Source organism: Oncorhynchus keta, chromosome 6 (genome assembly GCF_023373465.1).
Source record: "Oncorhynchus keta strain PuntledgeMale-10-30-2019 chromosome 6, Oket_V2, whole genome shotgun sequence".
NCBI lineage: Eukaryota > Metazoa > Chordata > Actinopteri > Salmoniformes > Salmonidae > Oncorhynchus > Oncorhynchus keta.
This window is the reverse complement of record NC_068426.1, coordinates 41,589,059-41,616,506: the sequence shown is the minus strand read 5'-3', so window position 1 is coordinate 41,616,506 and position 27,448 is coordinate 41,589,059. Positions and strand designations below refer to the sequence as shown.

Genomic DNA, 27,448 nt, shown 5'->3' with positions numbered 1-27,448 from the left:
GACTCGCCACCCGCATAGATGGCAGCAGTTCATAAACATCATAAAGTTCACACAGCAGCATTATGGAGAATCGAGCCCCTGTCTCCCTGTAGTTGACTCTCAAAGAAGTAGCTCGTCAGCCGGTTATTCACAGTTCCAACGTCATCTATGTATTCGTCTTGTTACAAGTATGAAAGTATATGTAACAGCCACATTGTGCTTACTATGTATTCACCCCCTCCCATGTCCCCCTCCCCCCTCCCCTCTGCAGGTTTGTGGTGTCCTGTATCCCCAGCTGGTTTTGGGGTCCTATGGTCACACTGGAGGATTGCCTCGCCGCCTTCTTCGTCGCTGATGAGCTCAAAGGTAAACTCGTCACGATAAGAGTTGTTGTCGAATAAGGTGCCTAGATTTCAGCTGTATGATCCATTCATAATCAGAACATGAAATAAATGGTCAGTCATTTCTTCATTCATTGTTTTGCAGGGGACAACATGTACAGCTGTGAAAGGTGTAAAAAGTAAGTATTTGTGGAATTTGTTGATCGTTTTAGCATTAGAAGATCAATATGTCTAGTTGGATAAAACAACACTACATACATTTGAATACTTTTTCCACTTACCTTCCAGATTGAGAAATGGTGTAAAATATTGCAAAGTACTTCGGCTACCTGAGGTAACGGCTTCTATTATATCATACTTTGACATCCTGCATAGAAGATAAAACTACCTTATCAAAATGATTGAAGATGCCTAAGTTGTGACATTTCCTTGATTTTTTTTCAGAAAATCTATAGGGTGGTTCTATCTATAGGGCCGTATAGGGTGGTTCTATCTATAGGGTGGTTCTATCTATAGGGTCGTATAGGGTGGTTCTATCTATAGGGTCGTATAGGTGGTTCTATCTATAGGGTGGTTCTATCTACAGGGTCGTATAGGGTGGTTCTATCTATAGGGTGGTTCTATCTATAGGGTCGTATAGGGTGGTTCTATCTATAGGGTGGTTCTATCTATAGGGTCGTATAGGGTGGTTCTATCTATAGGGTGGTTCTATCTATAGGGTCGTATAGGGTGGTTCTATCTATAGGGTCGTATAGGGTGGTTCTATCTATAGGGTGGTTCCATCTATAGGGCCGTATAGGGTGGTTCCATCTATAGGGCCGTATAGGGTGGTTCCATCTATAGGGTGGTTCTATCTATAGGGTCGTATAAGGTGGTTCTATCTATAGGGTGGTTCTATCTATAGGGTGGTTCTATCTATAGGGTGGTTCTATCTATAGGGTGGTTCTATCTATAGGGTGGTTCTATCTATAGGGTGGTTCTAACTATAGGGTCGTATAGGGTGGTTCTATCTATAGGGTCGTATAGGGTGGTTCTATCTATAGGGTCGTATAGGTGGTTCTATCTATAGGGTGGTTCTATCTATAGGGTCGTATAGGGTGGTTCTATCTATAGGGTGGTTCTATCTATAGGGTCGTATAGGGTGGTTCTATCTATAGGGTGGTTCTATCTATAGGGTCGTATAGGGTGGTTCTATCTACAGGGTCGTATAGGGTGGTTCTATCTATAGGGTCGTATAGGGTGGTTCTATCTATAGGGTCGTATAGGGTGGTTCTATCTATAGGGTGGTTCTATCTATAGGGTCGTATAGGGTGGTTCTATCTATAGGGTGGTTCTATCTACAGGGTCGTATAGGGTGGTTCTATCTACAGGGTCGTATAGGGTGGTTCTATCTATAGGGTCGTATAGGGTGGTTCTATCTATAGGGTCGTATAGGGTGGTTCTATCTATAGGGTGGTTCTATCTATAGGGTCGTATAGGGTGGTTCCACTTGATTTCAATCACATTCTGACTGCACCCCTTTTGATTTGAACAACACTTTCCATACGTATTTGTTAGAAGTGGTCAGAAAGTGACATTTTGGACCTGTCCAAACATTCAGGGGATAGAGGTGCTCAAAGTAAATCCATTTTTCATATTATTATTATATTTATGTGGTAAAAACGACTGCCATTTAATTTAAAGGGGCAGTACACCAAAATGTGAAATGTACTTAATTCTATTGACAAAAAGTGATTTATTCATCCATTGATCCTGAGAGACTTTGACCAAAATGTGGCTTAGTTTTTTAAAATGTATATACCCCACAGTCAGCATTAGCATCGCTGTTAATGAAAAATTGGGAGTGGCAGACAGTGTTGCCAACTAATTTTCAGGGGAAGTTGCTAGAGGAAATGTTGCTAAAAGTTGCTAAATGACGTTGTGATGTAATTGCGTGATGACGTCATTACGTAATAACATAAAACTGCGTCATTACGTAGAATACACAATGACGTTGATCAAATTGACTGGCCATCTCGTTGAAAAATATGTTTTGACATTTGTTAGTTTCGATTGCTTTGTTTATCACATTTTTATTTGTAAAAGTAATATAAACACAACACATTTTATATGATCAGATTTTAAAAAATACAACACATTGAATTATTGAACAATTTCACATTTATTGAACAATTACATTTTATTTATTTTCTTTTTAACTAGTAAACCTACACATTCTGAACAATTATAGTTTTAAGCAGTGTATTGGTAGTTAACTTCTTACGGCTGAAACGGGATCGATATGACAACAGCCAGTGAAAGTGCAGGGCGCCAAATTCAAATAACAGAAATCTCATAATTAAAATTCCTCAAACATACAAATATTATACATCATTTTAAAGATAAACTTGTTGTTAATCCCACCACAGTGTCCGATTTCAAAAAGGCTTTATGACGAAAGCACGCCAAACGATTATGTTAGTTCAGCACCTAGTCACAGAAAAACACAGCCATTTTTCCAGCCAAAGAGAGGAGTCACAAAAAGCATAAATACAGATAAAATTCATCACTAACCTTTGATGATCTTCATCAGATGACACTCATAGGACTTCATGTTACACAATACATGTATGTTTTGTTTGATAAAGTTCATATTTATATAAAAAAAATCGGAGTTTACATTGGCGCGTTACGTTCAGTAGTTCTACAACATGCGGTGATTGTGCAGAGAGCCACATCAAATTACAGAAATACTCATAATAAACATTGATAAAGATACGACTATTATACATGGAATTTTAGATAAACTTCTCCCTAATGCAACCGCTGTGTCAGATTTCAAAAATACTTTACGGAGAAAGCAAACAATGCAATAATCTGAGTACAGCCTTTAGACAAAGCAGCCAAAAAGATACCCTCCCCTCCATATTGGGTAGTCAACATTACTCAGAAATAGCATTTTAAATATTCACTTACCTTTGATGATCTTCATCAGAATGCACTCCCAGTTCCACCATAAATGTTTGATTTGTTTGATAATGTCCATCAGTTATGTCCAAATAGCTTCTATTGTTAGGGCGTTTGGTAAACAAATCCAAAACGCGTTCAGGTCGCGCCAAACGTCGGACAAAAAAGTTCAAAAAGTTCCGTTACAGCTCGTAGAAACATGCCAAACTAAGTATGAAATCAATCTTAAGGATGTTTTTAACATAAAACTTCATTAATGTTCCAACCGGACGATTCCTTTGTCTGTACAAATGAAGTGGAACGTAGCTACCTTTCACGTGAGCGCGCCAGACCGAGGCTGTGGCACTCTGCCAGACCGAGGCTGTGGCACTCTGCCAGACCGAGGCTGTGGCACTCTGCCAGACCGAGGCTGTGGCACTCTGCCAGACCGAGGCTGTGGCACTCTGCCAGACCGAGGCTGTGGCACTCTGGCACTCTGCCAGACCGAGGCTGTGGCACTCTGCCAGACCACTCACTCAAAGCGTTCTTATGAGCCCCTCCTTTAGAGTAGAATCCTTTTGTAAATACTGTTGACATCTAGTGGAAGCCTTGGGAAGTGAATTATAACTAATATCCCACTGTATCTTCAATGGGGGCTGAGTTGAAAAACTACAATCCTCAGATTTCCCACATCCTGGTTGGATTTTTTTGTCAGGTTTTTGCCTGCCATATGAGTTATGTTATACTCACAGACATCATTCAAACAGTTTTAGAAACTTCAGAGTGTTTCCTATCCAAATGTACTAATTATGCATATTTTATCGGCTGAGTTACAGGCAGCTTAATTTGGGCACGTTTTTCATTGTTGTTTGAAAAAGAATTTGCCAGGGTAGTCTGAAAAGTTGCTTACGGTAATCTAACATAACAAACAACAAAACAAACAACATAAAAAACAAAACATAATAATGGCAGAATCAAAAAGCCAGAATTCATACCAAACCAAATGTAATAGACAGACTTGTCAGCTGTTTTGACTGCAACTAAGCATATACAGGGCATTCAGAAAGTATTCAGACCCCATGACTTTTCGCACATTTTTTTAACGTTTCAGCCTTATTCTAAAATTGATTAAATAGTTTCCCCCCCTCATCAATCTACACATCGTTGTCCTGTTGGAAGGTGAACCTTCACCCCAGTCTGAGGTCCTGAGCACTCTGGAACAGGTTTTGATCAAGGATCTCTCTGTACTTTGCTCCGTTCATCTTCCCCTTGCAAACTCCAAGTGGGCCGTCATGTGCCTTTTACTGAGGAGTGGCCTCCATCTGGCCACTCTACCATAAAGGCTTGATTGGTGGAGTGCTGCAGAGATGTTGGTCCTTCTGAAAGGCTCTCCCATCTCCACAGAGGAACTCTGGAGCTCCAATCAGAGTAACTATCGGGTTCTTGGTCACCTCCCTGACCAAATCCCATCTCCCCCAATTGCTCAGTCTGTGTGCCTTTCCAAAAACATGTCCAATCAACTGAATTTACCACCGGTGGACACCAATACAGTTGTAGAAACATCTCAAGGATGATCAACGGAGAACAGTCCCAACAGTCCCATTCGGAGAACAGTCCCATAACTTTGGTGTCGTACAACTTCATCAACAAGCTGTCAAACTAGCTACCATACGGCCATTCAAAAAAGCGCTCGGCTGCTAGCTGGAGAAAGTTTTATCAGCATATCCAGCGTGCATGATTTGTCGTAGTAGCCAGTACATCATAGCTACTGTGAGCAGAGGGATTTTCAGAATTGGGAAGTAATGTTAGGCGGATGAGGAAAATCTTGATTTTTAGAGATGAGTCCTACAAGATTGATCGGTTGAGTGACGAGCGTCATGTAGGAGTGACGTCATCTGACATGAAACAATGGATTTATTTATTTTTATTATTTTTATATTATATTATTATTATTTTTATTTTAACTACTTATTGGGGAATTCACACTGTTACAGCTTTCTGTGTAGAGTTATGTATTGCAGTTCTGTTAAGTATTTATACCATTGGCAGACTTTGTATACCATTAGCAGGTTTTTATACAGTATATCAAAATGACCCCAGTCTGTAGTTTGTCGGTTAATACAAATGATTTACTTTTTTGACCTTTTAACATAAATTGTCAAAAAATGCATCAACTCTTTAATTTTTGTATCTTTTGTAATTTAGACCCTAATTTACATAATCTGAGGTGTTTGTGTTGTGCCCGCCATCGGTTGAGACACAGCATACTTCAATAGAGGGTGGATGTCATTTCAATCATAGAAAGTAAGGCCTCCCGAGTGGCGCAGTGGTCTTAAGGCACTGCATTGCAGTTTCTAGCTGTGCCACTGGAGATCCTGGTTCTAGTCCAGGCTCTGGCGTAGCCGGCTGCGACCGGGAGACCCATGGGGCGGCTCACAATTGGCCGAGCGTCGTTAGGGGAGGGCTTGGCCGGCAGGAATGTACTTTGTCCCATTGCGCTCTAGCGACTCGGGCCGGGCACACGCACACTGACACAGTCACCAGGTGTATGGTGTTTCCCCTACTTTCCGGTTCAGCGGGCATTGTGTCAAGAAGCGGTTTGGTTGAGTCGTGTTTCGGAGGACGCGTGGGTCTCCTCAGTCTGAGTTGGGGAGGAAAAAGGGGTAAAAAAGAAGAAGAAATTGCTGGTACACAATTTGATATTTTAAATAGAATATAATTTTTAAACTTCCAATTACTACCACAAAGATTGCTGCCGGTCCACCACTATTGAATATCAACTTAAAGAGCGACTGCCTTTAAAAACCAACTAATCCCATCATGGCATCGATATGAGTCGGGAACCGTTATTCTAGTGTCAAAACGTACTACAAAGCATAAACAGAATCCTTTTGGTCACAGTCCGTCTGGTCTAAAACTGGTCTAAAACATCTGTGCATCACAACGGGTAAAATAAGGTTGAGTTTTGATTTGACAATGTCCATTTGCCCACTAACATGGGGGTGAACAGCTGCTGTGATTGCTCTCGATCCAATCGCGTAGACAGTGAGACAGACCTGCCCAGCATTTCCAACTTTTTTTTTACACAAGACAACACACTGTACTTTTCTTTTTACTGGAGAAATACTGCACCAAACACCCTTGGTTAAAGTAAAATTGCGCAACTAACACATCCTCGGCCAAAACGTAAACTCAAGAAATCTGTAATTAATTTGTTCTGAGATTCATTCTGGGGATTTTGAGAAAGTGAAATAGCCTTCCGTGTCTACAGTGTCTCATGGGGATGAACATCTTTAACCAAACGCTGAATCGGTTAGAAAACACACCTACCAGACTGAAGTCTAGTTTTTCTTATGAGCAACAGAATAACACACGTGCCAATCGGCATGTTCAGTGGTTCTTTAAATGGGACTGTCTATTCTATTATCTATATATCTATGGTTTCAATAGGTTTCCTATGGAAGATTGACTATTCTATTATCTATATATCTATGGTTTCAATAGGTTTCCTATGGAAGATTGGCAGTGTCATTTAAAACAACTGATATTCCCACTCAAGTCAACATTCTCTGATGTGTAAACCTCCAATCATATTTGTGGTACTTTCCCAAAGTAGAAATTTCAATTTTAGTACATTTGATCAGTTCCAAAAAGTCACTTTCTGAGCAATTATCTATGGAAGGTTTTATTCAAATCAAAAGGGGTGCAGTCAAAAAAGTGATTGAAATCAAATGGAACCACCTTATATATTTCCTGTAAGAAAATTTGTCATAATGAAAATTCTGTGTTCAGATCCTGTGCATCCACCTGAAACGTTTTCGCCACGAGGTGATGTACTCCTTCAAGATCAACAGCCACGTGGCCTTCCCATTGGAGGGCCTCGAACTCCGACCTTTCCTGGCCAAGGACAGCCCCTCCCAGATCACCACCTATGGCCTGCTGTCCGTTATCTGTCACCATGGCACCGCAGGCAGTGGGTGACCCCTGACTGAATTACTAACATTAAAGACCTCCCTCCAGCTATTTTTGACATGTTTGTTTGGCTGATATTGGTTGTGATTCATTCATTCTTAGTGTGTCGGGTGTTTTCTTCATAGCTTACTATCTACATTTCTGCAATTTCATTAATCAACCTCTTTTTCCACTGCCTCCCCCCTCTCTCTTCTCTCTTCCTCTGTCTTTCTCCTCCTATTTTCTCTCTCTCTCTCTCTCTTCCCCTCACTCCTAGGTGGTCACTACATAGCGTACTGTCAGAACGTGATTAACGGTCAGTGGTACGAGTTTGATGACCAGTATGTAACGGAGGTCCATGAGACTGTGGTGCAGAATGCTGAGGCCTATGTGCTCTTCTACAGGTGAGACTTCAACCTTCATCATGTTAGAACACTTTAAATGTTTTTGATTTTGTGTGTGTGTATACACATGTGCTTGTGTGGGCCTGTGTCTGTGCATACACGCAGGCAGATGGCGATTTGAGTCTTTTCCATCTTACCTTACAAATGCATTGTATGCAGCCATCAATCCACTCCTATCCCCTGTGGACTGGTTCATACCTAAAACATGAACCATTCAGGCTGCAAAGGCGTCAATTTCCTCAACTAGATTGAATGGTTGAAGGTGGTTAAAAAAACAGGGAAAATATGCATACTTTCTTTATGAAACACCATATTCCGCCACCATGCTAAAGTGGCTAGGAATGCTAGTCACGAATGTTGCGTATCGCGTTCAGCCAATCAGGTTGCAGCATTCTGTTGTTTACCCCTGTCTGAACACAGGGCGCAACATCAGGAAGTAGCATTAGCCACTAGCCTGGTGGTGGAACATGGTGTTTCTTAAAGAAAGTACTTTCACAGTTTTTTTTCTTCTTCTGCCTTCTCGCTATTCGATCTAGTTAAAGAGGAAATCGACGCCTTTGCAGCCTGAATGGAGAATGTTTTGGGTACAAACCGGTCCAAGAAGGATACGTGTGTATTGCCGGTTGCATACAATGCATTTGGACGGTAATGATGAAACCATCCATACCAGATCATGTCACATGCACCGAATTCAACAGGTGTAGTAGACCGATGTCCTCATTGTGGTTTTACAGACGTGTTTATTAATACGCTTTATTTGAATATTTATGAAATGCATATGGTTATAATTGGTAGCTCTTTGTGCGTGGAACGGATGTGGGTGTGGCTAGTTTCTACATAAGGGTGCTAAAGCCGTGAGGCCGATACGTAAAGCTTATTGAAGATCAGTGACATGATCAAGTGTGCGGGTTTCTTCTTCTTTTTCCTCATCTTATCCGGCTGTTGCCGTGCACTTGCAAAAAAAAGATAGCTCAGATGTGCGAGTACCTTTTCAATTTTGAATTTGACTTGACAAACAACAAGAGGGCTTAATTGGAGTCTATTTCTTCAGGGCGGCAGCGTGTGGCTAGTGGTTAGAGCGTTGACTAGTAACCGGAAGGTTGCGAGTTCAAAAGAGCTGACAAGGTACAAATCTGTCGGGTTTCTGCCCCTGAACAGGCTTAACCGGCTGTTACCAGGCCGTCATTGAAAATAAGAATATGTTCTTAACTGACTTGCCTGACAAAAATAAAGGGTAAAATTAAAAAAGTCTAAAAAGAGCCTGGACCTATATAACATAACTAGGTAGGCTATGAAGCTTAACAGCCTAATAGAAGTAGGATTTGTTTAGGCCTACTTTACAATTGCAACTGGTCAAAAATGTAGCATCCTACATAAAACAATCATTTAAAGAAAACAGTCTGCACTTTCGAAATAAAACAATGTAACTAAAAAGAAAGAGCACATTGGGAATTCCCAAACTCTAAAAGTAATTGGGAAGGTAGATACAAATGATGTGTGACATTGTGGTTACAATAAAGAATGTGGCCCATCATGCAAATTATTCTTATTAGCAGGACAGTAGACTTTTAACAGCCTGGCTGGCTACTGTTATGAAAATCCCTCAACTTGCAATATATTCGATGCTTTAGTACTCTAGAGTGTTACATTTCTAACTCAACAGCATTTCTTCATCAACATCTTTATGCTTTCGTTAATCTTCTTGATCTTGATCTTCTTTCTTTTTTTCTGTAGCAATTTTGAGCAAGTTGCTCAAGGGCCACAGTTGATTAGTCTGTGAAGATGACGTTATTGAATGTCTCGCCAGCTTTGATCCATGACTGGGCCTGCAGGAAGCAAAGTTCTTTGTTTGTCAGACAAATCATTCGGTCGAAACTTCAGAACAGTACAAAACAAGCAAACACTAGGTTAATGTTCTGAGAATAATATATATGTGTGTGTGTGTGTGTGTGTGTGTGTGTGTGTGTGTGTGTGTGTGTGTGTGTGTGTGTGTGTGTGTGTGTGTGTGTGTGTGTGTGTGTGTGTGTGTGTGCGTGTGTGTGTGTCATACATTTCTTACCGAGTCGTGATGCCCGCAGATTACAGTTTGCCTGTGGCCGTCTATTTCAGCACTGTTTCGCGCTGCTCTGAGACGAGCATGGAGAAACAAAAATGTTCAAATATTCCATGATATTTTTAAGTTTAAGTTTTTAAGTTATGTGTTGATTGAATATAAGCAAGTGATGTCTGCTAAATAATCACGTTAGGTTTCTCCAGAAATAAATCCTTCTAAATAACTGGCTTTATTTACAAATTAGTGAGAATGTCTCACCCCATGTTCAAGAATCTCCAAAATGGCTTTTTAAACAAAGCGATTATTATTATTCATTCATTTAGAATGATATAAAAGCCCCTTAGATATTCCCACAGATCCTAATGGAAAATGCCCCTTAAATATTAATATATCGTCCTCTAAACGTAATTATTGGCGGAGAGTTACATCATTACATATGTTAAAAATGGTGTAGGTCTTATTTATTTAAAGAGCATGTTGAAGTTGGAAGCAAGCAATGATTTTTTTAAATCATTTTATTTACGAAATGTGTTTATTTGTTTATTAGGCTACGTTGCAGTCTACAATACATACTGTAGTTAACATGGGACTCTTTCAAAATGCAGATGTTGATTTAGTTATGGATCCTTAATGAATTACTATGGGAATAAATATCACTGATTTACAGAAATATTGGAACAAAGTTGTCTCTTGAAAGGTAAAGCATTTAGAATCCTCCAATCCTGTAGCCCGACTGTCACATTGAACAAGCCAATCCTGTAGCCCGACTGTCACATTGAACAATCCTGTAGCCCGACTGTCACATTGAACAAGCCAATCCTGTAGCCCGACTGTCACATTGAACAAGCCAATCCTGTAGCCCGACTGTCACATTGAACAATCCTGTAGCCCGACTGTCACATTGAACAAGCCAATCCTGTAGCCCGACTGTCACATTGAACAAGCCAATCCTGTAGCCCGACTGTCACATTGAACAATCCTGTAGCCCGACTGTCACATTGAACAAGCCAATCCTGTAGCCCGACTGTCACATTGAACAATCCTGTAGCCCGACTGTCACATTGAACAAGCCAATCCTGTAGCCCGACTGTCACATTGAACAAGCCAAACCTGTAGCCTACTTCCAACCATCATGTTGAACAATCGCCATATTTTCCATTCCATCCTAACGGAATTTTTTTCTCTGAATAGAAACTCGAATCAAATTAATTAAGCAAAATGTCTTAAAATCAATCCAATAAACTATGTTATTACAAAAAAAAAATTTTTTAAATTCTCTGGTAATGCTAATATCTAATGCTTCTCAAAGATGCGATATCAAACTAGCAATAACTTGCAGTAACTGAAGAAATGTCTGAGAATGAAATGGTGTGCCACAGAATGATGTGCCGCAGCAAGGTGTGGCGCAGTATGACGCAACTTTTAAAGGAGGAACCACTGTCGGTAGAGTTATTAAAGCGATTATAGATAATAAACAGAGTGTAGCAGCAGCATAAATGGGGGGGCATTGCAAATAGTCTGGGTAGCCATTAGCTGTTCAGGAGTCTTTTGGCTTCGGGGTAGAAGCTGTTGAGAATCCTTTTGGACCTAGACTTTGACCATTTTTAGGGCCTTCCTTTGACACCGCCTGGTATAGAGATCCTGGATGGCAGGAAGCTTGGCCCCGGTGATGTACTGGGCCGTACGCACTGCCCTCTGTAGTGCCTTGCGGTCAGAGGCCGAGCAGTTGCCATACCAGGTAGTGATGCAACCAGTGCTCTCAATGTTGCAGCTGTAGAACTTTTTGAGGATCTGAGGATCCATGGCAAATATTTTTCTCCTGGAGGGGAATAGGTTTTGTAGTAAGTCGCTCTGGATAAGAGCGTCTGCTAAATGACTTAAATGTAAATGTAAATGTGCCCTCTGCATATCTGTCTTGTCATGCTTGGACCATGTTAGTTTGTTGATGTGGACACCAAGGAACTTGAAGCTCTCAACGTGCTCCGCTACAGCCCTGTCGATGGGAATGGGGGGCATGCTCGGTCCTCCATTTCCTGTAGTCCACAATCAAATCCTTTGTTTTGATCACGTTGAGAGAGAGGTTGTTGTCCTGGCACCACACGGCCAGGTCTCTGACCACCTCCCTATAGGCTGTCTCGTCGTTGTCGGTGATCAGGCCTACCACTGTTGTCATCAGCAAACTTAATGATGGTGTTGGAGTCGTACCTGGCCATGCAGTCCGGAGTGAACAGGGAGTACAGGAGGGGACTGAGAATGCACCACTGAGGGGCCCCCATGTTTAGGATCAGTGTGGCGGATGTGTTGTTACCTACTCTTACCACCTGGGGGAGGCCCATCAGGTAGTTCAGGATCCAGTTGCAGAGGGAGGTGTTTAGTCCCAGAGTCCAGTTGCAGAGGGAGGTGTTTAGTCCCAGAGTCCAGTTGCAGAGGGAGGTGTTTAGTCCCAGAGTCCTTAGCTTAGTGATGAGCTTTGAGGGCACTATGGTGTTGAACTCTGAGTTGTGGTCAATGAATAGCATTCTCACATAGGTGGTCCTTTTGTCCAGGTGGGAAAGGACAGTGTGGAGTGCTATAGAGATTGCATCATCTGTGGATCTGTTTGGGCGGTATGCATATTGGAGTGGGTCTATGGTGTCCGGGATGACGGTGTTGATGTGAGCCATAACCAGCCTTTCAAAGCACTTCATGGCTACAGATGTGAGTGCTACGGGTCTGTAGTAATTTAGGCAGGTTACCTTAGTGTTCTTGGGCGCAGGCACTATGGTGGTCTGTTTGAAACATGTTGGTATTACAGACTCAGACAGGGAGAGATTGAAAATGTCTATGAAGACACTTGCCAGTTGGTCAGCGCATGCTCAGAGTACACGTCCTGGTAATCCATCTGGCCTTGCGGCCTTGTGAATGTTAATCTGTTTGAAGGTCTTACTCACATCGGCTACGGAGACGGTGATCACACAGTTGTCCGGGAACAGCTGGTGCTCTCATGCATGTTTCAGTGTTACTTGCCTCGAAGCGAGAATAGAAGTAATTTAGCTCGCCTTGTAGGCTTGTGTCACTGGGTAGCTTGCGGCTGTGCTTCCCTTTGTAGTCTGTCTTTGTTTGCAGGCCCTGCCACATCCGACGATCGTCAGAACCGGTGTAGTACGATTCGATCTTAGTCCTGTATTGACGCTTTGCCTGTTTGATGGTTCGTCAGAGGGCATAGCGGGACTTCTTATAAGATTCTCGCTCCTTGAAAGCGGCAGCTCTGCCCTTTAGCTCAGTGCGGATGTTGCCTGTAATCCGTGTGTGTGTGTGTGTGTGTGTGTGTGTGTGTGTGTGTGTGTGTGTATGTGTTTGTCCACAGGAAGAGCAGTGAGGAGTCGGTGAGGGAGAGGCAGAAGGTGGTGGATTTAGCTAGCATGAAGGAGCCAAGCCTGCTGCAGTTCTACATCTCCAGAGAGTGGCTGAACAAGTTCAACACTTTCACTGAGCCAGGGCCCATCAGCAACCACACCTTCCTCTGCCAGCACGGAGGTCAGTACTGTACTGGACCTACCACCACAACCCATCCTAAGCATCAACCACACTCAATCCATATAAGAACTGGGCTCACTTCAAGTAGTACTCGTTTTCTTTCAAATACTTTAAGCTGCACTTGATTGAGCTTCCTGGCGCAGTGGAAGCAGTAGAGTACTGAGTAGTCCCAAAAGTGCAAACTCTGTCCATCTGGTCTTAAGGCCTTTCCTGTTCAAGGTATTCTATTTCTGTCCTCGCTAACCCCACCTTTAGATCCCAAGCACAACCACTTTCAACTCCAATTGAACTAATCTGCTACTTGTGTTTTGTCCAGGGATCCCGCCCAATAAGTACCACTACATCGACGACCTGGTGGTGATCCTGCCGCAGAACGTGTGGGAGTACCTGTACAACAGGTCAGATGAATCTCGCTCCTCAGTCTGTCTGACTGGCTGTCAAACTTTTTATCTTCCTTTCTGTCTGACGGACTGACATGGTGAAGGAGTTCAATGGTCTATAAATTCTCTCTTTTCTGTCCGACTGTCTTCCTGCCCACCTGTCTGTCTTTTCATCAGACTGTCTCTCTAACAGACTGTATATCTGTCTCCCAGTTTTGGAGGAGGTCCAGCAGTGAACCACTTGTACGTGTGTGCCATCTGCCAGGTGGAGTTAGAGGCTTTGGCCAAACGCAGGAAGGTGGAAATAGACACCTTTATCAGGGTAAGAGGTGTCGTGTGTCTGTTTTTTTCTGCATCAAAAAGGGGCTTAAGTGGTTGGCATGGCACGGTCAGTGTGGCTGAATTTGAGAGAACATTTTAGAGGCCCCCCCATCTTGCAGTGTATAAACATTTTGGTATTCCATTTTTTTTTTGCAGTTTTAAAGCACATTTCCTGCAATTCTGTACTGAACAAAAATATAAACGCAACATGCAACAATTTCAACGATTTTACTGAGTTACAGTTCATATAAGGAAATCAGTCCATTGAAATGTATTTATAAGGCTGTAGTCTATGGATGTCACATGACTGGGCAGGGGTGCAGCCATGGGTGGGACTGGGAGGGCATAGGCCCACCCACTGGGGAGCCAGCTCAGCCAATCAGAATTAGTTTTTCCTCACAATAGGGCTTTATGACAGACAGAAATATTCCTCAGTTTCATCAGCTTTCTGGGAGGCTGGAGGTTTCAGACAATCGCGCAGGTGAAGAAGCTTGATGTGGAGGTCCTGGGCTGGCGTGGTTACTCATGGTCTGTGGTTGTGAGGCCGGTTGGACGTACTGCCAAATTCTCTAAAATGACATTGGTAGAGAAATGAACATTAAATTCTCTGGTGTACATTCCTGCAGTCAGCATGCCAATTGCAACGCTCCCTCGAAACTTGAGACATCTGTGGCATTGTGTTGTGTGACAAAACGGCACATTTTATTGTTCGCAATACAAGGTGCACCTGTGTAATGATCATGCTGTTTAATCAGCTTCTTGATATGCCACACCTGTCAGGTGGATGGATTATCTTGGCAAAGGAGAAACGCTCACTAACAGGGATATAATCTGATTTGAGAGAAATACGTTTTTTTGTGCCTATAGAACATTTCTGGGATATTTTATTTCAGCTCTTGAAATATGGGACCAAGAATTTACATGTTGCGTTTATATTTTGGTTCAGTGTACACATTCTGCCATGGAGCTGAGAGAAAATGTTGCAGTTTTAAAGCTATTTTCCTGCAATTATATGCATTTTCCATGGCTATTGCTTTGTTCTTTTGCTCAAACATAATAACTAAATCTGTACAGATAAGTTCATTGTTTTTGGAGTTTTCAATTCTCCCTGACTGTCTAGCTTTTATTTTGGTGATTGTTAGTTCTCGAAGATTATATTCTAAAAAAAAATATATATAGATCCATTAATATTTTCTAAATATGTTATGTTGTTTAGCCGTTTAAGTTCACACAAAGCATTTTCCATTTCATTTTTTTTTTTTTACGGTTTAGTTAAGCGGCCCGCCCAAGGATTTCAATGGTAGAAAAATCCCTGTGTGTTTGTGCCCTCTCTCGGTCTCTCCAGTTGAATAAAGAGTTCCAAGCGGAGGAGGCTCCTACAGTCATCCTGTGTATCAGTATGCAGTGGTTCAGAGAGTGGGAGAGCTTTGTCAAGGGCAAAGACAATGGTAGGATTCTATGAGAATAGATACCAGGCATTATAGTACCAACAGAAGCTAAGAGTTGAATTACCTCAGTACACCATCCTTATCATATTGTATCCTTTGTGCAGACCAGATATGTAATAATAATATATGCTATTTAGCAGATGCTTTTGTCCAAAGCGACTTAGACATGCGTGCACACACTTTACGTATGGGTTGTCCCAGGAATCAACCCACTTTACGTATGGGTTGTCCCGGGAATCAACCCACTTTACGTATGGGTTGTCCCGGGAATCAACCCACTTTACGTATGGGTTGTCCCGGGAATCAACCCACTTTACGTATGGGTTGTCCCGGGAATCAACCCACTTTACGTATGGGTTGTCCCGGGAATCAACCCACTTTACGTATGGGTTGTCCCGGGAATCAACCCACTTTACGTATGGGTTGTCCCGGGAATCAACCCACTTTACGTATGGGTTGTCCCGGGAATCAACCCACTTTACGTATGGGTTGTCCCGGGAATCAACCCACTTTACGTATGGGTTGTCCCGGGAATCAACCCACTTTACGTATGGGTTGTCCCGGGAATCAACACACTTTACGTATGGGTTGTCCCGGGAATCAACCCACTTTACGTAAGGGTTGTCCCGGGAATCAACCCACTTTACGTATGGGTTGTCCCGGGAATCAACCCACTTTACGTATGGGTTGTCCCGGGAATCAACCCACTTTACGTATGGGTTGTCCCGGGAATCAACCCACTTTACGTAAGGGTTGTCCCGGGAATCAACCCACTTTACGTATGGGTTGTCCCGGGAATCAACCCACTATCCTGGCGTTACAAGCGCCATGCTCTACCAACTGAGCTACAGATGAATAAATACGGTCTGTTCCTCAGTAACAACACGAAAGCTTTTGTTGGTGTTTATGTCGGTCATTGTTTTCTCAGAGCCCCCTGGTCCTATTGACAACAGTAAGATCGGTGTCATGAAAGGGGGACACGTACAGCTCAAGCAAGGTAAGCAGTGTATTCTCATACATATTCACATTGTGTGGGTTGGTTGGTCGGTCTGTGGGTGCGTGCCCTCCTGTCTGTATTGGAATACACCGTGTGTGTGTGTGTTTGTGTGTGTGTGTGTGCGCGCGCACGTCTGTACACACAGAGTGTACAAAACATTAGGAACACCTACTCTTTCCTTGACAGACTGACCAGGTGAATCCAGGCAAAAGCTATGATCGCTTATTGATGTCACTTGTTAAGTTAAATCCACTTCAATCGGTGTAGATGAATGGGAGGAGACAGGATAAAGAAGGATTTTTAAGCCTTGAGACGGTTTTCAGGTCTCTCCAGAGTTTTTCGTTCAGGTTCAAGTCTGGGCTCTGGCTGGGCCACTCAAGGACATTGAGACTTGTTTCCAAAGCCACTCCTGTTTTGTCTTGGCTGTGTGCTTAGTGTTGTTTTCTTGTTGGAAGGTGAACCCAGTCTGAGATCCTGAGCCATCTGGAGCAGGTTTTCACCAAGGATCTCACTGTACTTTGCTTCGTTCATCTTTCCCTCGATCCTGACCTGTCTCCCAGTTCCTGCCTCTGAAAAACATCCCTACAGCTTGATGCTGCCATCACCACCATGCTTCACCGTAGTGATAGTACCAAGTTTCCTCCAAACGTGACCCTTGGCATTCATGCCAAAGAGTTCAATCTTGGTTTCATCAGACCAGAGAATCTTGTTTCTCATGGTCAGAGTCCTTTTGGCAAACTCAATGTGGGCTGTCATGTGCCTTTCACTGAGGAGTGTCTTCCTTCTGGCCACTCTACCATAAAGGCTTGATTGGTGGAGTCCTGCAGAGATGGTTGTCCTTCTGGAAGGTTCTCTCCTCTCCACAGAGGAACTCTAGAGCTCTGTCAAAGTGACCACTGGGTTCTTGGTCACCTCCCCGACAAAGGCCCTTCTCCCCCGATTGCTTAGTTTGGCCAGGTGGCCAGCTCTAGGAAGAGTCTTGGTTGTTCCAAATTTCTTCCATTTCAGAATGATGGAGACCACTGTGTTCTTAGAGACCTTCAATGCTGCAGAAATGTTTTGGTACCCTTCCCCAGATTTGTTCCTCGACACAATCCTGTCTCAGAGCTCTACGGACAATTCCTTTGACCTCATGGCTTGGTTTTTGCTCTGACATGCACTGTCAACTGTGGGACCTTATATAGATAGACAGGTGTGTGCCTTTCCAAATCATGTCCAATCAATTGCCACAGGTGGACTCCAATCATGTTGTAGAAACATCTTAAGAAAGATCAGTGGAATCTGGATGCACCTGAGCTAAATTTCGAGTCTCATAGCAAAGGTTTTGAATATTTATGTAAATAAGGTATTTCATATATTTGTTCATTTATTTTTTTGGCAAAAATTTCTAAACCTGTTTTCACTTCGTCGTTATGGAGTATTGTGTGTAAATTGAGGGGATACAACTCTTTTAAAAAAAATACATTTTAGAGTAAGGCTGTAACATAAAACAAATTGGAAAAAGTCAAGGGGTCTGAATACTTTCCCGAATACACTGTATATCAAATAGCTAAATGACCATATGATCCTTGGTGCTCCTAATGTTTTGATATACTCAGTGTGTTAACACGCCTTGGTGTTCCTAATGTTTTGATATACTCAGTATGTTAACACGCCTTGGTGTTCCTAATGTTTTGATATACTCAGTATGTTAACACGCCTTGGTGTGTGCTCCTAATGTTTGATATACTCAGTGTGTTAACACGCCTTGGTGTTCCTAATGTTTTGATATACTCAGTGTGTTAACACGCCTTGGTGCTCCTAATGTTTTGATATACTCAGTATGTTAACACGTCTTGGTGTTCCTAATGTTTTGATATACTCAATGTGTTAACACGCCTTGTGTGTGTTCCTAATGTTTTGATATACTCAGTATGTTAACACGTCTTGGTGTTCCTAATGTTTTGATATACTCAATGTGTTAACACGTCTTGGTGTGTGTTCCTAGTGTTTGATATACTCAGTGTGTTAACACGCCTTGGTGTGTGCTCCTAATGTTTTGATATACTCAGTATGTTAACACGCCTTGGTGTGTGTTCCTAATGTTTTGATATACTCAGTATGTTAACACGCCTTGGTGTGTGTTCCTAATGTTTTGATATACTCAGTATGTTAACACGCCTTGGTGTTCCTAATGTTTTGATATACTCAGTATGTTAACACGCCTTGGTGTGTGCTCCTAATGTTTGATATACTCAGTGTGTTAACACGCCTTGGTGTTCCTAATGTTTTGATATACTCAGTATGTTAACACGCCTTGGTGTGTGTTCCTAATGTTTTGATATACTCAGTATGTTAACACGCCTTGGTGTTCCTAATGTTTTGATATACTCAGTGTGTTAACACGCCTTGGTGTTCCTAATGTTTTGATATACTCAGTATGTTAACACGCCTTGGTGCTCCTAATGTTTTGATATACTCAGTGTGTTAACACGCCTTGGTGTTCCTAATGTTTTGATATACTCAATGTGTTAACACGCCTTGGTGTTCCTAATGTTTTGATATACTCAGTATGTTAACACGTCTTGGTGTTCCTAATGTTTTGATATACTCAGTATGTTAACACGCCTTGGTGTTCCTAATGTTTTGATATACTCAGTATGTTAACATGCCTTGGTGCTCCTAATGTTTTGATATACTCAGTATGTTAACACGCCTTGGTGTTCCTAATGTTTTGATATACTCAGTGTGTTAACACGCCTTGGTGTTCCTAATGTTTTGATATACTCAGTATGTTAACACGCCTTGGTGTGTGTTCCTAATGTTTTGATATACTCAGTGTGTTAACACGCCTTGGTGTGTGTTCCTAATGTTTTGATATACTCAGTATGTTAACACGCCTTGGTGTTCCTAATGTTTTGATATACTCAGTATGTTAACATGCCTTGGTGTTCCTAATGTTTTGATATACTCAGTATGTTAACATGCCTTGGTGTTCCTAATGTTTTGATATACTCAGTGTGTTAACACGCCTTGGTGTTCCTAATGTTTTGATATACTCAGTGTGTTAACACGCCTTGGTGTGTGTTCCTAATGTTTTGATATACTCAGTGTGTTAACACGCCTTGGTGTGTGTTCCTAATGTTTTGATATACTCAGTATGTTAACACGCCTTGGTGCTCCTAATGTTTTGATATACTCAGTATGTTAACACGCCTTGGTGCTCCTAATGTTTTGATATACTCAGTGTGTTAACACGCCTTGGTGTTCCTAATGTTTTGATATACTCAGTGTGTTAACACGCCTTGGTGTGTGTTCCTAATGTTTTGATATACTCAGTATGTTAACACGCCTTGGTGTTCCTAATGTTTTGATATACTCAGTATGTTAACACGCCTTGGTGTTCCTAATGTTTTGATATACTCAGTATGTTAACACGCCTTGGTGTTCCTAATGTTTTGATATACTCAGTATGTTAACATGCCTTGGTGCTCCTAATGTTTTGATATACTCAGTATGTTAACACGCCTTGGTGTTCCTAATGTTTTGATATACTCAGTGTGTTAACACGCCTTGGTGTGTGTTCCTAGGGGCTGACTATGGTCAGATCTCAGAGGAGACGTGGCAGTATCTCCTCTGTATCTATAGTGGAGGGCCTGAGATCGCAGTGAGACAGACGGTGCCGGCCACCAACACAGACAGCCTGCATGGAGAGCGGAAGATCGAGGCAGAGACCAGGGCACTCTGAGAAATGGTGAGTCACAGCACACACACACACACACACACACACACACACACACACACATACAAGCACCTAATACACACGTGTTTACAGACCGTCGTGATAATTTCCTGTATTTACCAAATAATGAGAGAGCAAACCACACACAAGTCAGAGTTTTATCATAAAGTCCATATTTAATTATATGAGCTTCACCATAAGCCCTGTGACTCTCAGATCAATTCAGTGTCTATAAATGAATTCTCTGAGAGTCCTTACAAAACAATTCTTAGTATCATTTATAGCCGAGACACACCCATCTCAACTCACATTATGAATAACATTACAAAGGAAGACTTGACTTGAGAGAGGAGTATCCCATAGCCAGACATCATTAGATATAAATTATCGTTCAGTTTACTCTCCTAAACAAAGTTCTTATCTCGCTCTTGGTACAACATAGTACCAAACCATTACCTTATCCAATGGCATATATCAATTGTCAATTCTAGATACTCCCGTCTCAAATACACCCCCTCCTGGACAAGATCAGAGAGATCACAGAGACAGGGAGCCTCTTAGTTCATACACTAAATCAAGATAAGGTTAACTTCAGAGGGGACATAATAGTTATAGACACGTTCCCATAAGAAGACAAGCCTCACCTCACCCCTCTCTGGGGCCCAAGTCACTTTTCCCACATAAGCATACTTATGAACATTGATAAAACATCTTATTTATCAATGTTACCTAAAGAATTCTGATTCTGCCACAACGAAATACAGGTAAGCACACATACAAACAAGCACACTCAATCATACACAGTGTATTCAGAAAGTATTCACACTCAATCATACACAGTGCATTCAGAAAGTATTCACACTCCTTCACTACTTTCACATTTTGTTGTGTTACAGCTTGAATTTAAAATGGATTCCCCTGCATTGTTTGCTGTTTGGGGTTTTAGGCTGGGTTTCTGTACAGCACTTTGACATATCAGCTGATGTACGAAGGGCTATATAAATACAATTTGATTTGATTCCAATTTTTTATTTTCCAATTCACTTTTTGTCCTGAATAAAATAAAAAAAATTGGGGGAAAAATACAATACAACACATTACTTAACAAGTCACATAATAAATTGCATGGACTCTTACATTTATTGACTCAGGGGTGTGAATACTTTTGTAAATGAGATATTTCTGTATTTAAATTTCAATAAACATTTCTAAAAACATGTTTTCACTTGGTCATTATGGAGTATTGTGTGTCGATGTTTATATTTATTTATTATATTTTATTTACTTTGAATTTCATTTAGAATTCAGGCTGTAACACAACAAAATGTGGAATGAGTGAAGGGGTATGAATACTTTATGAAGGCACTGTACACTTTATATATTATTGCTTCCCACTGACGGTTTCCCATACACATGCACCTAATACACACTATATATATATACACACACACACACACACACACACACAGTTGAGGTCAGAATAATAGTAGAGAGAATGATTCATTTCAGCTTTTATATCTTTCATCACATTCCCAGTGGGTCAGAAGTTTACATACACTCAATTAGTATTTGGTAGCATTGCCTTTGAATTGTTTAACTTGGGTCAAACGTTTCGGGTTTGTCCCATTCCTCCTGACAGCTGGTGTAACTGAGTCAGGTTTGTAGGCCTCCTTGCTCGCGCACACATTTTCAGTTCTGACCACACATTTTCTGTTTGATTGAGGTCAGTGCTTTGTGATGGCCTTAACTTTGTTATTCCTTAAGCCATTCTGCCACATCTTTGGAAGTACAGTGAGGCAAAAAGTATTTAGTCAGCCACCAATTGTGCAAGTTCTCCCACTTAAAAATATGAGAGAGGCCTGTAATTTTCATCATTGGTACATGATTGTGTCCCACTTGTTGTTGATTCTTCACAAAAAAAATACAGTTTTATATCTTTATGTTTGAAGCCTGAAATGTGGCAAAAGGTCGCAAAGTTCAAGGGGGCCGAATACTTTCGCAAGACACTGTATATATATATATATACACACACACACACACACACACACACACACACACACACACACACACACTCAGGTCTAAGGAGGAGGCTGCATAAACATTACCATTTTCCCCAAACACTTCAGTACTGGACTTCTTGGCTCCTTTAACTGTCTGGTACCATTGTTCTCACGTAGCTCTGGTCGTTCTCATGAGTTACTACATTCCTCCATTGCGGGATAGGGTATGTGTGGTTAATGGGTGTGCCTCAATGTGAAAAGAACGAGGAAGGCAATGCACCTGATGGAGTTAATAAACGGAATTCTGGACAACTGTGTTTGCACAACCTGAGATTCCAGATACTGTAACTAGATTGCACATTAAGACGGAGGGGAATCTGTCTGGCACATTAAGACGGAGGGGAATCTGTCTGGCACATTAAGACGGAGGGGAATCTGTCTTGCACATTAAAGACGGAGGGGAATCTGTCTTGCACATTAAGACGGAGGGGAATCTGTCTGGCACATTAAGACGGAGGGGAATCTGTCTTGCACATTAAGACTGAGGGAATCTGTCTGGCACATTAAGACTGAGGGGAATCTGTCTGGCACATTAAGACGGAGGGGAATCTGTCTGGCACATTAAGACGGAGGGGAATCTGTCTTGCACATTAAGACTGAGGGGAATCTGTCTTGCACATTAAGACTGAGGGGAATCTGTCTTGCACATTAAGACGGAGGGGAATCTGTCTGGCACATTAAGACGGAGGGGAATCTGTCTTGCACATTAAGACGGAGGGGAATCTGTCTGGCACATTAAGACGGAGGGGAATCTGTCTTGCACATTAAGACGGAGGGGAATCTGTCTTGCACATTAAGACGGAGGGGAATCTGTCTGGCACATTAAGACGGAGGGGAATCTGTCTTGCACATTAAGACGGAGGGGAATCTGTCTGGCACATTAAGACGGAGGGGAATCTGTCTTGCACATTAAGACGGAGGGGAATCTGTCTGGCACATTAAGACTGAGGGGAATCTGTCTGGCACATTAAGACGGAGGGGAATCTGTCTTGCACATTAAGACGGAGGGGAATCTGTCTGGCACATTAAGACGGAGGGGAATCTGTCTGGCACATTAAGACGGAGGGGAATCTGTCTGGCACATTAAGACGGAGGGGAATCTGTCTGGCACATTAAGACGGAGGGGAATCTGTCTGGCACATTAAGACGGAGGGGAATCTGTCTTGCACATTAAGACGGAGGGGAATCTGTCTTGCACATTAAGACGGAGGGGAATCTGTCTTGCACATTAAGACGGAGGGGAATCTGTCTGGCACATTAAGACGGAGGGGAATCTGTCTGGCACATTAAGACGGAGGGGAATCTGTCTTGCACATTAAGACGGAGGGGAATCTGTCTGGCACATTAAGACGGAGGGGAATCTGTCTTGCACATTAAGACGGAGGGGAATCTGTCTGGCACATTAAGACGGAGGGGAATCTGTCTTGCACATTAAGACGGAGGGGAATCTGTCTTGCACATTAAGACGGAGGGGAATCTGTCTGGCACATTAAGACGGAGGGGAATCTGTCTGGCACATTAAGACGGAGGGGAATCTGTCTTGCACATTAAGACGGAGGGGAATCTGTCTTGCACATTAAGACGGAGGGGAATCTGTCTGGCACATTAAGACGGAGGGGAATCTGAATCCACCAGATACACAAAATTCAAGTCCGTTTCCCTTGATGTTTTTTCCTCTTTTTATAAGAATGTTTTCTTTCCTTCCCTTATAGGTTGTCTGTGTTTGACACCCCTGTACACTAGCTGCTGCTATGTACCCCTGTACACTAGCTGCTGCTATGTACCCCTGTACACTAGCTGCTGCTATGTACCCCTGTACACTAGCTGCTGCTATGTACCCCTGTACACTAGCTGCTGCTATGTACCCCTGTACACTAGCTGCTGCTATGTACCCCTGTACACTAGCTGCTGCTATGTACCCCTGTACACTAGCTGCTGCTATGTACCCCTGTACACTAGCTGCTGCTATGTACCCCTGTACACTAGCTGCTGCTATGTACCCCTGTACACTAGCTGCTGCTATGTACCCCTGTACACTAGCTGCTGCTATGTACCCCTGTACACTAGCTGCTGCTATGTACCCCTGTACACTAGCTGCTGCTATGTACCCCTGTACACTAGCTGCTGCTATGTACCCCTGTACACTAGCTGCTGCTATGTACCCCTGTACACTAGCTGCTGCTATGTACCCCTGTACACTAGCTGCTGCTATGTACCCCTGTACACTAGCTGCTGCTATGTACCCCTGTACACTAGCCCTCACTGGAGCTGAGGTGGTTGATTGGCACCTGGGTGAAGAGAAGCCTTATTGTGAGCACTTTGTAAAATGTAGCAACGCGCCTTATTCTATTACCTGTGCAGGAAGACATATTGGTCAATTATCATCATAGTGTAGTAGAAAAGGTGTTATTTATTGAACTCTTAAGATGTTTCGGTAAGAAAATATACATTATGTGACACCATGTCTTCTAAGCTATTGTGGTAGTTGCAGTAGGTTGGTGACATCAAAATCTAAATGGCTGCTGTACTACTGTAGTAGGTGGTGTCATATCGTTAATGGTGTCCTGCACTCAGACGAGAGTCAGAGGGAGGAAGGGAATGGCGTGCCGAGGGGCGTGACATCATCAGTGTTAATTGCTACTTGACAACTCGGGTGAACTTGTACTAATCTTTTTTTGCTGCAGGCCCCAAACAACAAACATTCAGTGACTACACGTTTGTCACTCCGAGACGATGGAAGAGGATGGATGTAAAAAAAAAAAAAACAAGGCTGTTCAGGCTGTGTTGAATGTTGCGATCTTGTTGAAGTGTTTCACTCCCTTTCTGAGGAGAACTGCAACGTTGTCAGATTGTCAGTGACTCGTGGCGTCTCATCGCGTAGTCGATTTATTTATTTAAGTCATACAGATCGAGGCTTATTCCATCAATAACCCTTAGTAGTGTAAATTTACATACCGTATGAACAAGCAGATTAGGTTATTGTCTCTCTCTCTCTCCATTCCTTAGGAGAATAGACTGTTCCCAGGTCTATTTGTGCTGTCTTACCAACCCTCCGGTTTCTGCAGCCCCAGTTTAGGATAGGATATCAGGCTAGGATGAGAGGAAAGAGAGGGGGCAGATCCCGTCCACCAGGAGGGGTAGGTGTGGAAGAGGTGTGTCGGTCACCCGTCTAAAGTGAGTGTTGCTCAGATGTCTCGTACTTCTCAGCTCAGCAAAACTCCATTTCCCAGAATTCACCACTCCCCCAGTTTACTAGCCTGCACCTGTCTGCACTCGTCCTTCTGCTTGGAAAATATGGGAGGCAGGTAGCCTAGCTGTAAAGAGCACTGGGCCAGTAACCGAGAAGGCTCTGGTTCGAATCTCCGAGCTGACCAAGTGAAAAGTCTGTCAATGTGCCCTTGAGCAAGGCACTTCCCCCTTAATTGCTCCTGTGTGTTGCTCTGGATAAGCGTGTCTGCTGAACGACTTAAAACGTCAAATATTATAATCCCCCTCATCCCTCCCACCATAAAGGTACAATTCCCTTATACCGTGCATGTATACACTGCACGCTAAAACAGAGGTTGTTTTTTTGGTAGGTAGGACTTTGACAAGAGATGATGCGAGTGGTGACGTCATTATGAGCTTCCCCTGATTTCCCTGATTTTAATGGTGAAATGACATGTGTTCAAACTGTAGTAATGCTATGTAATGGATGCTGTCTCGTCGGTCCAAACAGTGTTTGAACCTAAAAGTAGAGGTTTGAAAAACATCTGAGTGATTCTGTGCTGCCGTGCTGGTAAGTGGTATGTCAGTGTCCAAAGAGTAATCATGTAGTTTTTTAAAAAGATAATGTAATTTTTTCCCCCTTTTTTAAAATAGATATATAATATATATACTTTTTTTGTACTGTATTTTTGTCAATTTGGTACAGATGTGAAACCTCCAAGAGTGTCTGTTTTTCTGGCTGTCTATCTGTGCTCAGACCTGTCTGTGCTCAGACACCTTCGAGTTGTTGTTGTTGTTGTTGTTGTTGTTATTATTATTAAAGTCTGCTGATAGGTTGCTAAAGCGTTGTACATTTGTTATGACAGTGGACTACAGTGACGATCCTTGTGCTGCAGTATTATTCCAACGTTTTTAAAAACACTATGTGATACTTATCTTCACCTCACTTCTGAATTCCTGGTTGGTGTGTTTATGTTGGGTTGTTCACACACACACACACACACACACACACACACACACACACACACACACACACACACACACACACACACACACACACTCTCGCTTGTAAGAGTTTTGTTTTCACTTGTTGATGATTTAACATTAAGACATTGAATTGAGATAATAAATAATGACTCGCCTCTGTCTTTATCCAAAAGAATAATAGTAATTAATCAACTTGTTTTGTGTGTCTGTCATGGTCACAGCAATGATGATGCTGTTTGTCTTCGTGGTACATCCAAACTCAGATGGGTGTCTGTAAAACCGATGTAATGATTATATGATTAAAAGGCTACTTTCATTTGCCTGTGTATTCATATTTTCACACTTGTTTTCACACATAGCCGCAGTACAGTGTTGAATTAGAACCAGGAGATTTTTTTTGCACTGGCAGGGGCTTGAATATGTATACAGTGAGGAGAACAAGTATTTGATACACTGCCAATTTAGCAGGTTTTCCCTACTTACAAAGCATGTAGAGGTCTGTAATTTTTAACATAGGTACACTTCAACTGTGAGAGACGGAATCTAAAACAAAAATACAGAAAATCACATTGTATGATTTTTAAGTAATTAATTTGCATTTTATTGCATGACATAAGTATTTCATCACCTACCAACCAGTAAGAATTCCGGCTCTCACAGACCTGTTAGTTTTTCTTTAAGAAGCCCACCTGTTCTCCACTCATTACCTGCATTAACTGCACCTGTTTGAACTTGTTACCTGTATAAAAGACACTTGTCCACACACTCAAACAGACTCCAACCTCTCCGCAATGGCCAAGACCAGAGAGTGTGTAAGGACATGAGGGATAAAATTGTAAACCTGCACAAGGCTGGGATGGGCTACAAGACAATAGGCAAGCAGCTTGGTGAGAAGGCAACAACTTTTGGTGCAATTATTAGAAAATGGAAGAAGTTCAAGATGACGGTCAATCACCCTCGGCCTGGGGCTCCATGCAAGATCTCACCTCGTGGGGCATTCGTGAGGAAGGTGAGGGATCAGCCCAGAACTACACGGCAGGACCTGGTCAATGACCTGAAGAGAGCTGGGACCACAGTCTCAAAGAAAACCATTATAACACACTACGCCATCATGGATTAAAATCCTGCAGCGCATGCAAAGTCCCCCTGCTCAAGCCA

General features: G+C 42.3%; 2 protein-coding genes across 2 annotated transcripts in view; one reads left to right on the top strand and one right to left on the bottom strand.

The window, feature by feature from the left end:
* LOC118370634 (ubiquitin carboxyl-terminal hydrolase 20-like) overlaps nt 1-26,606 on the top strand; it is a 43,841-nt gene extending 17,235 nt beyond the window's left edge. Inside the window, exons 14-24 of the mRNA XM_052521633.1 lie at nt 251-345; nt 466-499; nt 609-654; nt 7,038-7,218; nt 7,474-7,600; nt 13,000-13,169; nt 13,486-13,567; nt 13,763-13,871; nt 15,216-15,318; nt 16,247-16,315; nt 19,885-26,606. Of these exons, the coding sequence (XP_052377593.1) occupies nt 251-345; nt 466-499; nt 609-654; nt 7,038-7,218; nt 7,474-7,600; nt 13,000-13,169; nt 13,486-13,567; nt 13,763-13,871; nt 15,216-15,318; nt 16,247-16,315; nt 19,885-20,042 (1,174 nt within the window). The 3' untranslated portion in view covers nt 20,043-26,606. The remainder of the gene's footprint in view (nt 1-250; nt 346-465; nt 500-608; nt 655-7,037; nt 7,219-7,473; nt 7,601-12,999; nt 13,170-13,485; nt 13,568-13,762; nt 13,872-15,215; nt 15,319-16,246; nt 16,316-19,884) is intronic.
* LOC127930804 (uncharacterized) overlaps nt 1-27,448 on the bottom strand; it is a 300,690-nt gene that overhangs the window by 29,410 nt on the left and 243,832 nt on the right. The gene's annotated exons all lie outside the window — the stretch shown is intronic.